At 36.3% G+C, this 14,042-nt stretch overlaps 3 protein-coding genes across 3 annotated transcripts; all 3 read left to right on the forward strand.

Moving 5' to 3' along the window:
* The first annotated feature begins 3,634 nt into the window (after positions 1–3,634).
* On the forward strand, positions 3,635–4,477 carry LOC112039789 (uncharacterized). Its single transcript, XM_065770393.1, has one exon. The coding sequence runs from the start codon at positions 3,635–3,637 to the stop codon at positions 4,475–4,477; it is 843 nt and encodes a 280-aa protein (XP_065626465.1).
* Positions 4,478–5,232: 755 nt separating this feature from the next.
* LOC112039819 (uncharacterized) lies at positions 5,233–9,453 on the forward strand. Its single transcript, XM_024072721.2, has 6 exons — positions 5,233–5,516; positions 5,788–5,941; positions 7,592–7,744; positions 8,040–8,215; positions 8,490–8,626; positions 9,174–9,453. The coding sequence occupies exons 2-5, from the start codon at positions 5,804–5,806 to the stop codon at positions 8,593–8,595; spliced, it is 573 nt and encodes a 190-aa protein (XP_023928489.1). The 5' UTR covers positions 5,233–5,516; positions 5,788–5,803; the 3' UTR covers positions 8,596–8,626; positions 9,174–9,453.
* A 981-nt stretch (positions 9,454–10,434) lies between these two features.
* On the forward strand, positions 10,435–11,378 carry LOC112039773 (uncharacterized). Its single transcript, XM_024072678.2, has one exon. It carries the CDS (start codon positions 10,514–10,516, stop codon positions 11,138–11,140), a length of 627 nt encoding a protein of 208 aa, XP_023928446.1. The 5' UTR covers positions 10,435–10,513; the 3' UTR covers positions 11,141–11,378.
* Positions 11,379–14,042: the final 2,664 nt, after the last annotated feature.

The following is a 14,042-nucleotide window of genomic DNA, read 5'->3' on the forward strand; positions in this document are numbered from 1 at the left end:
ATTACAATCTACCAAACATGCCCTTAGTAAAATCCGTCATGTTCGCTATTCCAACATATGTGATGCAGGGAGTAGCCCTTTCCTCGCACTTGTGTAAGAAATTGGATAAGGTTAATTGAAACTTTCTTTGGGGTATGACAAATGAGAAAAGAAAGATCCATCTTGTTGGTTGGAACAAGCTAATCAAATCCAAGGAAGAAGGGGGTCTTGGAATTTAGGCATTAATGGGGAAAAACATAGCATTGCTTGCAAAATTAAATTGGAGAATGTTCCAAGAGAAGGAAGCATTATGGGCCAAAGTGATACTTAACAAATACTATTCAGCTTCAAGGAGAAGAGCACATGATCCTGACAGATTGCCTTCTTCCCCAAATTGGCAAGCTATTAAACTTGGGTTCTCTACTTTTGCTAAAGGCATTGGGATGAGAATAGGTAATGGTGAAAAAACCAGTGTTTGGTATAATAAGTGGGTGAAAGGAAAAACCTTAAGGGAACTTATTGAAGGCCCTCTGCCCCTTATAGAAAGTAGTTTAAAGGTGGCTGGCCTGATCCAAAATCAAGCTTGGAATTGGAATTTAATTTCCTTTGATCTCCCACAAGCCATCAAGGATAGTATCAGAGTGACTCTTACTCAAGTTTTTAACCCGGGGAAAGATTCAATTATTTGGTCTAAGTCTAAGGATGGTGAGTTCTCCACAAACTCTGCTTATCGCTTAGCCAACCTGGAACAACCTTCAGATAACTCCTTTCAAGGATCTTGGATCTGGAAAATTGATATGCTCCCAAAAATTGTGCACTTCATGTGGCTTTGCCACCATAATAGCATCCCAGTAAGAGGAGTTTTGGCTTTGAGAGGTATTAATTGTTGCACACAATGCCCCGTACATAATGATCAAGATGAGACAATAACTCACACTCTAAGGGACTACAACTTTGCTTGCATGTTCTGGGACAAGATTTGTGTGCCCCCAATACTCAGATATACTTTTAATGCAAGTCTATTTGACTGGTTCAAAGCAAACTATCAAAGCAGCACTGTCCATCATTCTACTATACCATGGAGTATACTATTTCCCTTCGCAGTCTAGTTCCTTTGGAAGCACAGGAGCAAGGTTTGTTTTGACAATACCCCTCTCAATCTTGCTCTCCATAAGTCATGTTTCAATCAGGCCTTGGAGTACTTTTACGGAGTAGGGAAAATCAGAAGCCAAAATTCGAGGGTGATAATTCCTATAAGATGGCTGAAACCTCCTATGAAGCTTAACACGGATGGGGCATCGCTTGGGAATCCAGGAAAGGCTGGTGGGGGTGGTGTTATCAGAGATAGTGCAGGTAGATGGGTGAAGAGATTTTCATGTTCTATAGGGCTTGCAACGAGTGTGATGGCCGAATGTGGGGCTTTTAGAGATGGGCTAAGCCTAGCAACCCAGCTGGGTATTCAAAATATTGTCGAACTCGATGCCAAAACTATTGTTGATATATTGCAATCTAACCAAGAGACTAACAACTCCTTCTCTCCTCTGCTTATTGACTGTAGATTACTCCTAAGGAATTTTCCTCAGAGCAGGGTGAGACATGTTTTTAAAAAAGCAAACTTCTGTGCTAATGCCTTGGCTAGAAGGGGTGTGTCACAACTTGAGGATTTTGCTGTATTTGATAATCCTCCTTCGGATGATGTTAACATTGTTGTAAACTCGGGTATGTATGGTTTGTACTATGGCAAACTCACAATTGCTATTTATGCTACTTTGGCCATTTTGGCTAGTTAATCTTTAATGAAGTTTCCTTTTAACCAATTTTTTTTAATTTATTAATAAATAATGATTTATATGTTAATATAAAATAAGACGTTAATTTATGGATATTCAAAACTAAAGTAATTAATAATCATATAGTTTCGTTTGTTGTAAACAAATGTAACCAATAAAGTAATTTCTTTAGTATTAATTGAGAGAGTGATAGAATAATTAAAATTTGTGGACATTCCAAGATAAAATGATCAAGAGTAAATTACATCACCCTCCCTTAAGGTTTATTGAAATGACCCTTTCCTTTTGATGTTTTAATAAATATAACATATAAATTTATGTCTGACTTTCCCCACTAAAATATTTAATTTTTAAAAAAGATTCCTACCTAATCTATAGTCAAACTCACACTCCTTCCACCTAAGGTTTGCGTAAATGATGTTCTCTACTTGGGATTTCTACAAATGAATAAAAGTGGAATATTCTTTTAGGAAAGTAATAACATGCAATGATATGGACTTATTTATTGCATTTATAGAAACCTCAAGGGGAGTGTCATTTATACAAATTTTTTTTTGTTTTTTTGGGTTTGGGGGGTGGGGGTGGGAGTGCCATTGTGATAAACTTAATGGAAGATTGGTGTAATTTACCTAATGATTAAAAATATTATCATTTTTCTTGCAACAAAAAAAAAATGTATCAATCAATTAATAAGTTTCAATCCTAATTGAGAACGATTAGATTTCAAGTTAGTTTTCCTCAAACACTAATATAATCCATTAGACACTAATATAATTCTTTTTGGAAAATGTTTGGAATCAATTAATAAAATTTCAATTTTAATTGAGAATGATTAGATTTCAAGTTAGTTTTCCTCAAACATTAACATAGTCCATTAAACACTGATATAATTCTTTTTGGAAAATGTTTGGCTCCAAACATGTTTGGAGCCTTAGGCTCTAACCACCAATAGAAATATGACAAGTGCTTTGTTATATGCAATGCACATAACTCACTTAGTTAGCTGGGTTAAGCTAGTTATGTGCATTACACAAGACAAATATAAATGTCATCTTCCTATTAGTAGTTACAGTCAAACTTTGTCCATTTTGTAATTGCCAAAATTTGACATTCCAACAAGGAAGAGTATTAACGAAGCCAACTACAATTTCAATAGAAGGATTCAAAACAATACTAACATCTTGCCATAAATGAATTCTTACTTAAAAAGATGTTGAGTAGTCCAGCATATAGTCCTTGTAAATGAAGAACACTAAGATAAGAACAACATTATGACATTGACTTGTATTTATTTTTCATAATTGGGTTGACAATACATATAAATTGCTTTGGTCTAAGAAGTCATGTTTGTGTGACTTTCAACGCCTTCCGACTTTGTCTGCGCTAGTTGGTTGCCGAGTGGTTCACAGTGAAAATTAGTCCTATTCGAGAACAACTATCTTCAGGTTTCTTTGTACTTCCTAAATCCATAGCAGGCCATTAAAAGACATTACTGTGATTCATTAGATGGATTACTCTCCTTAGAGAGTGTTATATATGATATATGGCTCTAGAGATGTATTGAAATGGTGGGCGGGAAATTGTACTCATGTGGATACAATCACGTATCTAGATATAAATTTTTTTTAGAATGTGCTAATCCTGGCCAAATTTCCTTCATTAGCATGTTGTTCATGAACTAGAATTATCTCTTTTTTAGTATTTTAGTATTGTGATAACAAATTTATTTTCTTTTTTGCTTCCTTTTTTTCTTCTGAATCGAAAACTATAAGTTTTTGTTGGTGGTATTGTGACAGCAATATAATATTGACAATTGCATTTGTTTTGGCAGGATCTTGCTATCCTATCGCTGAGGTAAAGAAATTATGCATTCTTCATCTTCTTTTCTCTCTCAAGAGGAGTTCAATGCATTCCATAGAATTGACAGAAAACTCTACTCCCTCCTTGTAATCAACCTTTGGCGAGATCCAGTGGAGTCTATGCAAGTTATGGCCCTATGGCTTTGGTTGGAGCATATGGGATTTGGTAATGTTGTGCACAAAATCTTATTGTTGCCTTACATTTTGGTTAATGAACTGGCAGATGAGGCTATCATATGCCTCAATTGCATTCACACCAACCAAATATCTTCATCATTTGATAACAATGATATTCCACTCATCCAAAGCTTGATGGAGAAAGAGATCTCTCTCCATTTTTTTCTAGAAAATCAGCTAAATGGTATTGTAGGGATTGCCAAAATTGTGAATGAGGTATGTATTACAGCATTGTCAGACATCATGCAACAAGCTGTGGAGAGAAATGCTTCTCAAAGCGTAGCAGAGAGCCAGATGGTGCTGTCACCTCCCATTCACCATTCCTTAGCCCACCATGGACTTTGTCATGTCGGACTTGGTGGAGATGATTTGATTCAACCTAGAAGACTAGGGAACGAGATACCAATAGATGATAGGACCATGTTTTTTACATTCTCTAAGGGTTATCCTGTACAAGAATGGGAAATCCGAGAGTTTTTTACTAGATCCTATGGGGATTGTATAGAGTCTTTGCATGTGCAAGAAGCGCAACCACATCAACAAGAATTGTTCGCTCGTATAATTTTTCAAACGGCTTCAACCATGGAAATGATACTCAGTGGTATGGGGAAGGTAAAATTTTCCATTAATGGGAAGCATGTATGGGCTCGAAAATTTGTGCCAAAGCATTAGCATCAAACCAAAATAATGAATGGAAAAGAAAATCTTTACAGAATGACTACAATTCTTTCACTTTAATTTAGAACTAACAAGAGTTGTATTTTTATGTGCAATAAATTTAGTGAAATGAATCATAGGTTGACACTACAATCATTATGCTTTTTGGTGATATCTAAAAATAGATGTAAAAAAAGGAATGATCTTTTTAAAAATTGGGGAAAATTAAACCTATTAACATTCAAAACAAAACTTGAATTCTCTACATTTATTCCCCTCACACCCCCCCCCCCCAAAAAAAAAAAATTAGAATGATGTTGAGTGAACTTATTACAACATTTTTTATTTTATAAGTTAATAGGACCACAACTAGGCTAATTGTTTTTAAAAAGAGGCCGAACGACACAAAGTTTTTTTTTTTTTTTCAAGAAGGGAGGTTTTATTTATTTAAGTGAACTAATTATCATGGATGCCTTGATAAATTAAATCTTATATATAACAATGATACATAAAATATGGACAATTATCATATTTTTCTGCATTAATTTTTTATTTACAAACCCTTCTTGACGATCAATCGGCACAATTATTGGCTCCACAGAAAATGTGCCCGAGATGAATGGTCTAGTTGCAAGCGATAAAGCTTCTGCAATCAAAAACCAAAATAGCAATATTAGGTGCAACTACATTATTATACTTTAACCAAGTAAGTGCTATTTGTACATATCAATATCAACAACAACAACAACAACACCAACCAAAAAAAAGGAGGTAAGTGCTGTTTGTGAGTCCGTTTCCAAATTGACACAATAAAGTGAACGTGAATCGTTTGTCATTCATGAACAAAAGGGCAAGGACAAATTAGGTAAATCAGCAGCTTGCTGTAAATAAAATTAAAATCTCCACCTCCCAACAAAACAACATTGTGTTCGTGTGTGTGTGCGTGCACCTTTCGTTCCCTCTCGTCCTAATTCAGATTTCAGAGCCCTCCAGCAACAGGCCGGGCCGTACATACGTTTACATGTACGCTTTAAATACGTATTCGATTGGAAAGGTAATTCCTTTTTTGTGTCATGCTCTTCAAGCACTTCCTCTAAAATTTATGCTTTTGAAAGAAACTAAACTAAATTAGGCATCCTGTTATGTGTTTGATGTTTCATACGCTCACTCAATCCTACAGCTTTGTTCTTTTATCTTTTCGAAAAAGCAAGAATTTGTTTTGATCATTTTTTGGTTGCTAAATTATGGTGACCGAGTTTAGTGTGAACTTTCTGAGAATATGCAAGAAATGGGTTTATTAGCTTTTGGGTAATTCTTTCTTTCAGTTTTGATTCAATATAAATGGATTCGGTTCCGGGTTCGAATGGCGAAGAACCCACTTCGTGGGAAGAACTATACAACATTAACTTGATGCCATCAGAGTTGTTTTTGAAGTTCAGGAAAGAAATGCAAGGTATTCGTGTTGGTCTCAATTTGGAGGTATCTTTCTATGCCTTGGCAAGATTTAATTTTTACTTGTCCAATTCAATTGCTTTTAATTTCTGATATGTTACTTCTGTGTGTTGGCAGCCAAAGTATGAAGGTAAGGTTGTTATGGACTATGTAGTTAGTAGGTTACTCCTTTATAGTCATGTGGTCAGGGTGTTAGTGTTACTGCATCACTTTAGGTAACCCCAGCTCTACGTTAGTTGAAAAACGACGTGTTTTTTGCTAATAGATTTAGTGCGGTAAACAACTTTGAACCGTGCCAATGATAATGGGATGGAGGGTGAGTTCATGTGTTCAAAACCCACTAGGTGTGTGTGTAACTTACCAACTAAAAAAAAACTGTAGGGGGGTAGTGGTCATTTGCTTCAAAACATGGCAACACTGTATCAGAAGATGACATGCATATGCACATTCTAGTGCCTCTTACACAAGTTTAGTTCTAGGATTGTAAAACTATGCAGTCAAGTGCTAGAACATAGACTACCCTGTTTGTGATGGTCTGTCTTTGAAAAATTTTGTCTGTCTTCTAAAATTTGGCGTTTTGTCTAGTATTTGATGTGCTATCTATATTTGGTGTCTTCAATGTGTAGATTATAGCCATAGAAACAGTCTGATTTGGGTATTTTGCATGTTTTGAAGCATCTGTGTTGCAAGGGACTGATGAATAGTTTGAAATCTCAACATATGGGGAATTATTTCTGTTAGTAATTTTGTTTGGCTGAGGGGATTTTCCCTTGGATATAATAACACAACTTTTCTAGTTTCTGTTCTGGTAGTAATAATTTAGTTAGTTTAATTCAGTGGATTGGCTTTTGTCATTTACTTTGTAATATGTTATTGAGATATTAATATCTGATTATGCCATGATATTGCTTCATATGACTTGATACTTAAATGTGAATATTAGTACCGTCACTTAATTGGCTGTAAAATTAATTATAATTGAAGCCTCAGTTGTGTAAGCTGAGGCTAGTTATGTTGCATGATACGTAATATTGTGTGAAGTAGTCCTGCTTGACATGTCCTGACAAGGCATGAGTTGGACAAAGCTGCTTTGGAGAAATAACAATTACATGTGTTTGAACAAGAGTGAAACCTTGAGGGATTGGCCTAATGGTTCTTAAGACCTCATGAAATCCATGAGATCTTGGGTTTAAAACCTCTAGTCAGCATCTTAGGATCACCCCTAAGGAATTCCTCCGTGTAATTACCTAGTGTGTATGGGACCTAGATTTCACACAGCAGGGGAAATAGTCAGGTGCTGAAAGAGCTTTGGAGACCTTCACAGAAAAATAAAAAGAAGAGAAAATAAAAAAGAAGTGTGTGATTGATTTTGCATTCATTTGATCTTTGTGGTTGTGCCTTGCTAACCTCTAACCTAATTAACTAATTTCATAGATAGCCTAGTAACTACATTACATGTTTCACTCAACCACTCTGTACAAAAGATATGGCATAACCGAATGCTTGAACAATTTAAATGTTTAGCTTTCATCTCAGGCTTTGGTTTGCTTGGATTTTACTCCTTCACTAATCAATTCCCTCATACCGTGATATATCATAATCTTATCACCTCCAATTCTCATTGTTTGGATGATTTTTTTAATGGTATTTCCCGACTTAAATGTTGTTTTGGTTCAGTTCTATAATGCTCCCATCAATGAGTTTCAAGCAAAGCTTGTACTGAAGCCCTTAGCACCTGACCGGAGGTGGAAGTTTATGTATGAGCCTATTCATCAAGATGTACGCCTTCTTTCCAAAAAGATTCCCGTAACCAAATTTCTAAATCTCCAGGTTTGATGCTTTTACATACCTTTTTCCGTATACAAAGAATATACGTGTATACACACACACACACACACACACACATAGAGAGAGAGAGAGAGAGAGAGGCATGACTCAAGGTAGTTGGCTTTAGTTGTATTTGGGCTTTCACACACAAAGTGCAGGAAATATGTAGTATTTTGCATGCATGGACCAAGTAGTATTTTGTATTTTGTCATATTAGTGTGTGTGCACATGCTTTTGGCACTATAGATAGCTTTAGTTGTATTTGGACTTTCACACACAGAGTGCTGGAAATATACAGGTTGGTATAGGCCACAATTTTCAGTTAAATGCAACTGGTTGGAAATGGAAGCTTACTACTTGTTTCGGTGGAGATGGCATATCTCGGATTCGGAATAAAACATCAGTTGGCTTGTTTCCTGGCATGGATTTGCGTTTTGGGTGGAGGGCCGATTATGTTCTTCCAGAAATTACTGGGTAACTGCTCAATGTTCTACACATTTACTATTGAAGTAAATATGAGAACTTCTGGAATTTATGATATTTCAGCATTAGAAACACTTTTATGTTCAATGACGTGCTTTATCTTAGTTTTTTTATCTTTATTTTAAAAGTGCTATATCTTACTAACATGTAGTAGTGACCTAATAGTTTCTTAGGAATACATGCAATATTGCCATTCCTCAGTTCATTCAATTATTTTTTTGTTCACACTGACAGTCTATCATTGTTGAAACCTTGAATTTAATAGGGCTCTTGGTACTAGTGAACCATTGTTCAACATGAACTCTGGACGGTTGCAAGCTTCACTTGATAGAGTCGAGGCCATAGTAACCCACAGTGATGCAGAATATTGATCAAGTCAAAAAAAAAAAAAAAAAAAACCAGGTATACTTGCTGTTAACTTTGTGGAGACAACTATTAAGATATTAGCTTTAAGTATCACCAATACATAGGGAATGGGTGTATTTGGAAAACAGAGCATGGAAGGCTTTTATTTTCAATTTCAGAGCATCTCTCTTTTTTCTGGCGAAACAAATTGAAAAAATCATAGCATTTAAAATGGATGAACTTTCTTTTTTAACTTCTAGTAGATGAGTGTGTTTTACATGACGCTCTTTGTACCATGTGGTTTCCAAGGTTTCATTTATTGTAATTGCTTGATGTATATACTTTTTCCATCATGTGTTCCAGTTCCAGATGCTCTTGGTATTGGTTTCATTTGAAGGGTCTTTTTCCCTCCAGTGCTTCTGTGCACTAAAGGTGACTTGGGCACAACATGTGTCCTAACATGACCACGTGTCGGCCCAGTGTCCTGTCTAGTGCACAAGAGCATTAGACAGAAGCTTTACCCTCATTTGAAAATTTCCACAGTTACTTTATCATTTATTATTATTATTATTATTATTATTTACGTGAACTTCACATACAACAGAAGCAGCAGGAAACTCATGAAAAGGATGCGAAGAGGCCCAAGACTTCAGCATTGTTGAAAAAGTAGATCTGATCATTACTTGGTTAGCTGTTCAAATGTTATGCAAGGGTCCGGTATTGAATTGTATAGCCTTAGGTTGGTGGGGATGCATAGTTACTTTAAGTTGAGAGATTCTTTCAATGTAAAACAAGTTGGTTTATGTAACCGGCTTCAGCGTACTTACGGTCTCTCCTGGCCTCTTAAAGACAATCCAGTGAAATTCGCAAGTGATGGTTCTTAATTCTTATTCATTTCATTCCATATTAAAATGATATGTTTTCGATGAGGACCATCAACTTTTCATTGTTTTGTATTCGTAATTTTCTTGTGAGCATTTGCACGTTTAGATGGAGAAGTTACACATACGGAAAGAAAAAAATGAATGAGACTGAGAAAAACAAACCTAAAGCCTTTTAAGTGGTGAAGTCTTGGTGCGATAGTGCTCAAGTACGACCTTTAGAAACAATTCTCTATTTTCAAATTGTTTTTTTATTTATTTACAAAGCATAAACCACATATTACCTAGTCATTCTTATGTCGTAGTAAACTCCAGATACCGGACATGATTATGATCATGTTTTCCAGTTCACAATGGACAAACTTTTCTCCCAAATTGAGTTAGAAGAATTTCCTCAAATCTATTGCATTGTATTCTAGAAGACCATTCAAGTGTTTTAAATCACATTATTTATTAAATTATTTAAGAGGGAAAGTCGCATCATATGAATATTAAGTAGGTCATTCTAACTAAAATAAATGTTAATCGTCTTGTGAGTTATTAATTAGAGTCCGTTTAAGAATTGGTTATTTGTGTTAGCTTATTTGTATAGTATTTATCAAAGATAACTTCATGTTAAATGTATTAAGAAATAAAAAAATAAAAAATAAATAAAAAGTTTTTTTCAACGGCATATCAACTCTCATATCATGATTCATGATGAACCAAACTGATCCTGGGGATGACATTTTACTTTTCTTGTTCTTTGGGAAATATTTTACAATAAAACAGCTGGAATCATTTTGTTACTATCAGTTTTACAGGCCTGTAGGCTTTTTTGAACTTGAAAACACCATCAAAATCCACATGTTTGAAAGTTGAAAGTTGAAACCCAGAGGAGGGAATATTAATTGCATGGGACTGTGGGACCTCTCTTACCTAGCCGTTGTAGCCTCCAACGGCATAATCCCATTCCATTCATTCCAACCCCTGCCTTTATAAATTCAAAATATCAATTGCATCACATAGCACATTTCAAGCTATTCCTAACATCTGAGAGTCAGAATTCAGAACCCAATTAAAAATGGCTTCCTCTAAGCTTAGAAGCTCATGTTCCTTTCCAAATCTTGTCCTCTCATGCTTGAATTTCACTCTCTTTATCCTTTCCTCAGCTTCTCTTGCTCCCATTATTCTACTGAGAATGCCTCCAACTTCTATGGGTATGGCTTTCCTCATGGTCTCTTGTGTTTCATTGCTCTCCTCCTTTGTGGGCTTCTACTCTCAGCTCACCCACTTCTGTTTCATAACCCACATGTCACTTCTCCTTGGCTCGGCAATTGGACAATTGCTTAGTATATTGGCCTTGTTTACAAAAGAGCAATCCAGCCTTTCCTTGCTCAAGTCCACGAGGGACCCCAAAGAGGCAAAGCTTTTGGTGAGGTTGGAATGTGGGGTTCTGATGGCAATGTTTCTAATGCAGTTGGTGGTGTTGGTACTGAGCTGTGCAGTGCACAGCTGTTGGCTGAGAGAATATGAGGGACTAGAAGCTGAAAGAGAGGCAATGGCAAGGAAGAGGAGTAGAAGGATAGCTAAAGTACAAGAGGAATCAATGGCTAATGTAGCCAAGATTTCAGATGTTAAAGCCAAGGAATTGGATGACAAAATGAAGAGCAAGTATGGGCAGTGGGTAAAGACTGATTTTGAAGGCTAAGGCTGAGGCACTTTCTTGGCTGCTTGTTCATTGTCAATGTTTAAATGGGTCTATATATGTATAATAGAGCGTTTCTCACTGTCTGTTACTGTTTCTGAATCCTGGTTTCACTATTGGTGTGGCCATCGAGCGTGAAGTAGTGTGGAATCTATAGGCGGTTCTTTTGGTTTGTGTGGCAGTAATGTAGTATTGTGCCTATTGCCTTGTGAAAGTTTTAACGATTCTCTGTTACTCTCCACTCTGTGTGTGACTAGTAACCTTATACAAATCCAGAATCTGCTCTCTCTCTCTCTCTCTCTCTCTCTCTCTCTCATAAATAATTAGAAGAAGGTAATGAGTGAATGCCTCACTAATCGCTTTTATATTAAAAGAATGCCATTTTACAAAAAATTTCCCCCCTAGCCTAGAAAATTAAAAGCAGAGAATCGAGTACATAGGTGTAAATTCCAAACCAACCTCAAAATACAAATAAAATATTCATTAAGTGTTCCATAATCCAATTCCTTTAGATAACAAGGTCATGGCATAATAAGTGGCAGTAAATATTGTACACTTGGTACACACAAATATCCATAATTTTTACATTTGATGCTTGCATCTTTTAAGCATGCCCCACATTTAATATATGAAACATGTACACTAATGAGTGTGAAGTAATCATTTGCTTTAACAAATTATTGAGGATCAAATTGTGGGAAATATTTTCAAAAAACTTAAGAACATCCATGTTACTTCTAATTATTTGGTACCCGCACAATTAACTAATAATAATGATAGTCCACAATGGAGAGACGACAACATGTCTCCCCGCCGTTAATCAAGCCATGCTATCCATTGGCTTTAGGTTCAGATAAGGCAACCAACATTAAATAATACATCAGTTCCTCGAAAAATAAATAAATAAATAATACATCAAATAAATAAGGCCTTGTTTGGATAGTGGAAACCCTATCACTCGTCACTCAAATCTCATAACTCAAACTCAGTTTTCATAACTCATATCTCTATCTCTATTTTTTCACTAACTCAAATTAAAACTTGTTTGGTTTTTTATTTTGTTTTCTATAACTCAAAATTTTGCACAAAGTGATGGACCCATTAACGATGCTAAGTCAGAATGGTCCCTTCTCTATCTTTTTTTTTTCTTTTTTCTTTTTTTCAGACCTCTTCCATTTCACGCCTCTCTTCCACTTTGGAATGGTAACAAGAAGTAGAAACTCAAAACCATATCTAAAACTCAACACCACACTATGCCCAGCAGAAACTCAATGTCATAACTAAAACAAGAATCACAATACCCACATATTTTTCAGTAATGTGAATGAGATAGCAAAAAAAAATCGAGAGAGCACACAAAATCCAACAACCACTGAGGAGTACACCACCATAAACAACCCACAAACACACCGATCTCAACCCACAAACCCAACGCCACCATAAACAACCCATAAACCCACCGATCTCAACCCATAAACCTACCAAGAAAAGGATCTGTAAAGAAGAAAGAATAAGAAAAAAAAAATTATGTAATGAGAATGGCGAAAAGAAAGGGAAAAAAGAAAAGAAGAAAGAAAGTAGAACTCAGTTGCTTCTTGTGAGTTTTTTGGCTAAATATTGCTAAATTTGAAACTTATTTGCATTATAAGTACTGTAGGGTCGGTTTTTGTTGCCTAAGCCCAAAAGAGATTGGTTATAGGCCCAACGAACCCAGAACAATGAATTTGTAGAGAGTGGGCGAAAGAGCTAGGCTGGTTATGAAGCGCAGAACAGTTGGCTAGGTCACGTGCAATAACGATAACATGAACTAAAGCTCAGATAACTCCATGAATGGTTGTCCGAAGAGGTGTGTTATTGAATGAACAGCGATTACAACGTTCAGAGCTACAGTAACACTTTTCTCTCTCTTTTCCTTTCTCTTTTTCCGCCCCCCTTATTATCAAGGACCCTTCTTCTTTATATAGCATCCCTCCCTATCATCTCTATCGTCCACTTGTTCTTCATTCACGCATTCACTCGAGTGCATGTCATGTCGCATGTCTACTTTAGTTCTTCGTGTGGCGGTAGCTGAGGTTGCACTGTTCAGGGGTCTTCTCCACATAAATGCGGCCAGAAAAGCTGTTACAGCGCATTAAATGCAGTGGTACCAGCCTTTCCTTCAGATATTTTTTAGTTCTGATCATTTCCAGATCCACCCAGAGTCTATCACCACCGTTGGGATCGTTGGGGAGATTAGTCGGACTTTTCACACGTTCGTTTGATCAGAGCTCATCATAGCCGAGGAGAAAGACATCCTCGGACAAATGGTGGCCTCCTCGGACGACACTCCTCTTCTGCTTCTGGGCTTCTTGCTTCAGATAGGCCGCCCCAACCACCTATTAATTCTCGGAAACACCCTGGCCCTTAATAGTGGGTTCCGGGCCCATTAAGTAGCTTTGGGCTTTTCCCCCCACAAGTACTGTTACAACTTATTTAGGGATATGAGGAGAGAGATTGAATTTCGGCAACAGTGTTGCCAAAATTCCAAGAAAAGTAGGAGAGAGAATGAGAAAAAGGCTAGAGAGAGAAAAGTTGAATTACGGCAATGGCATTGCCGCAATTCATTCTGCCCAACTGTGCTGACCAAGTGGCTGTGTGAGAAGTGCTCTGACCAAAAGTGTGAGTGCCCAAAAGAAAGTAATTGTGGCAATGGTATTGTCGAAAATGAAAGGGGAAAAAAAAAGTGAATGCCAAAATCTGGGGAAGAATTAAAGAAAAAATATAATATGCTACGTACACAATATTTTTACAATATTTTCACAATAAATCACAGGTAACTAGTTATTATTAGTTCAAATTTAAATTTAACATTGAGATTACTATTCTAATCTAACAATAACAAGAAGTAACAACCTGATACTTAAAA

Source organism: Quercus suber, unplaced genomic scaffold (assembly GCF_002906115.3).
Source record: "Quercus suber isolate HL8 unplaced genomic scaffold, Cork oak 2.0 scaffold_30, whole genome shotgun sequence".
NCBI lineage: Eukaryota > Viridiplantae > Streptophyta > Magnoliopsida > Fagales > Fagaceae > Quercus > Quercus suber.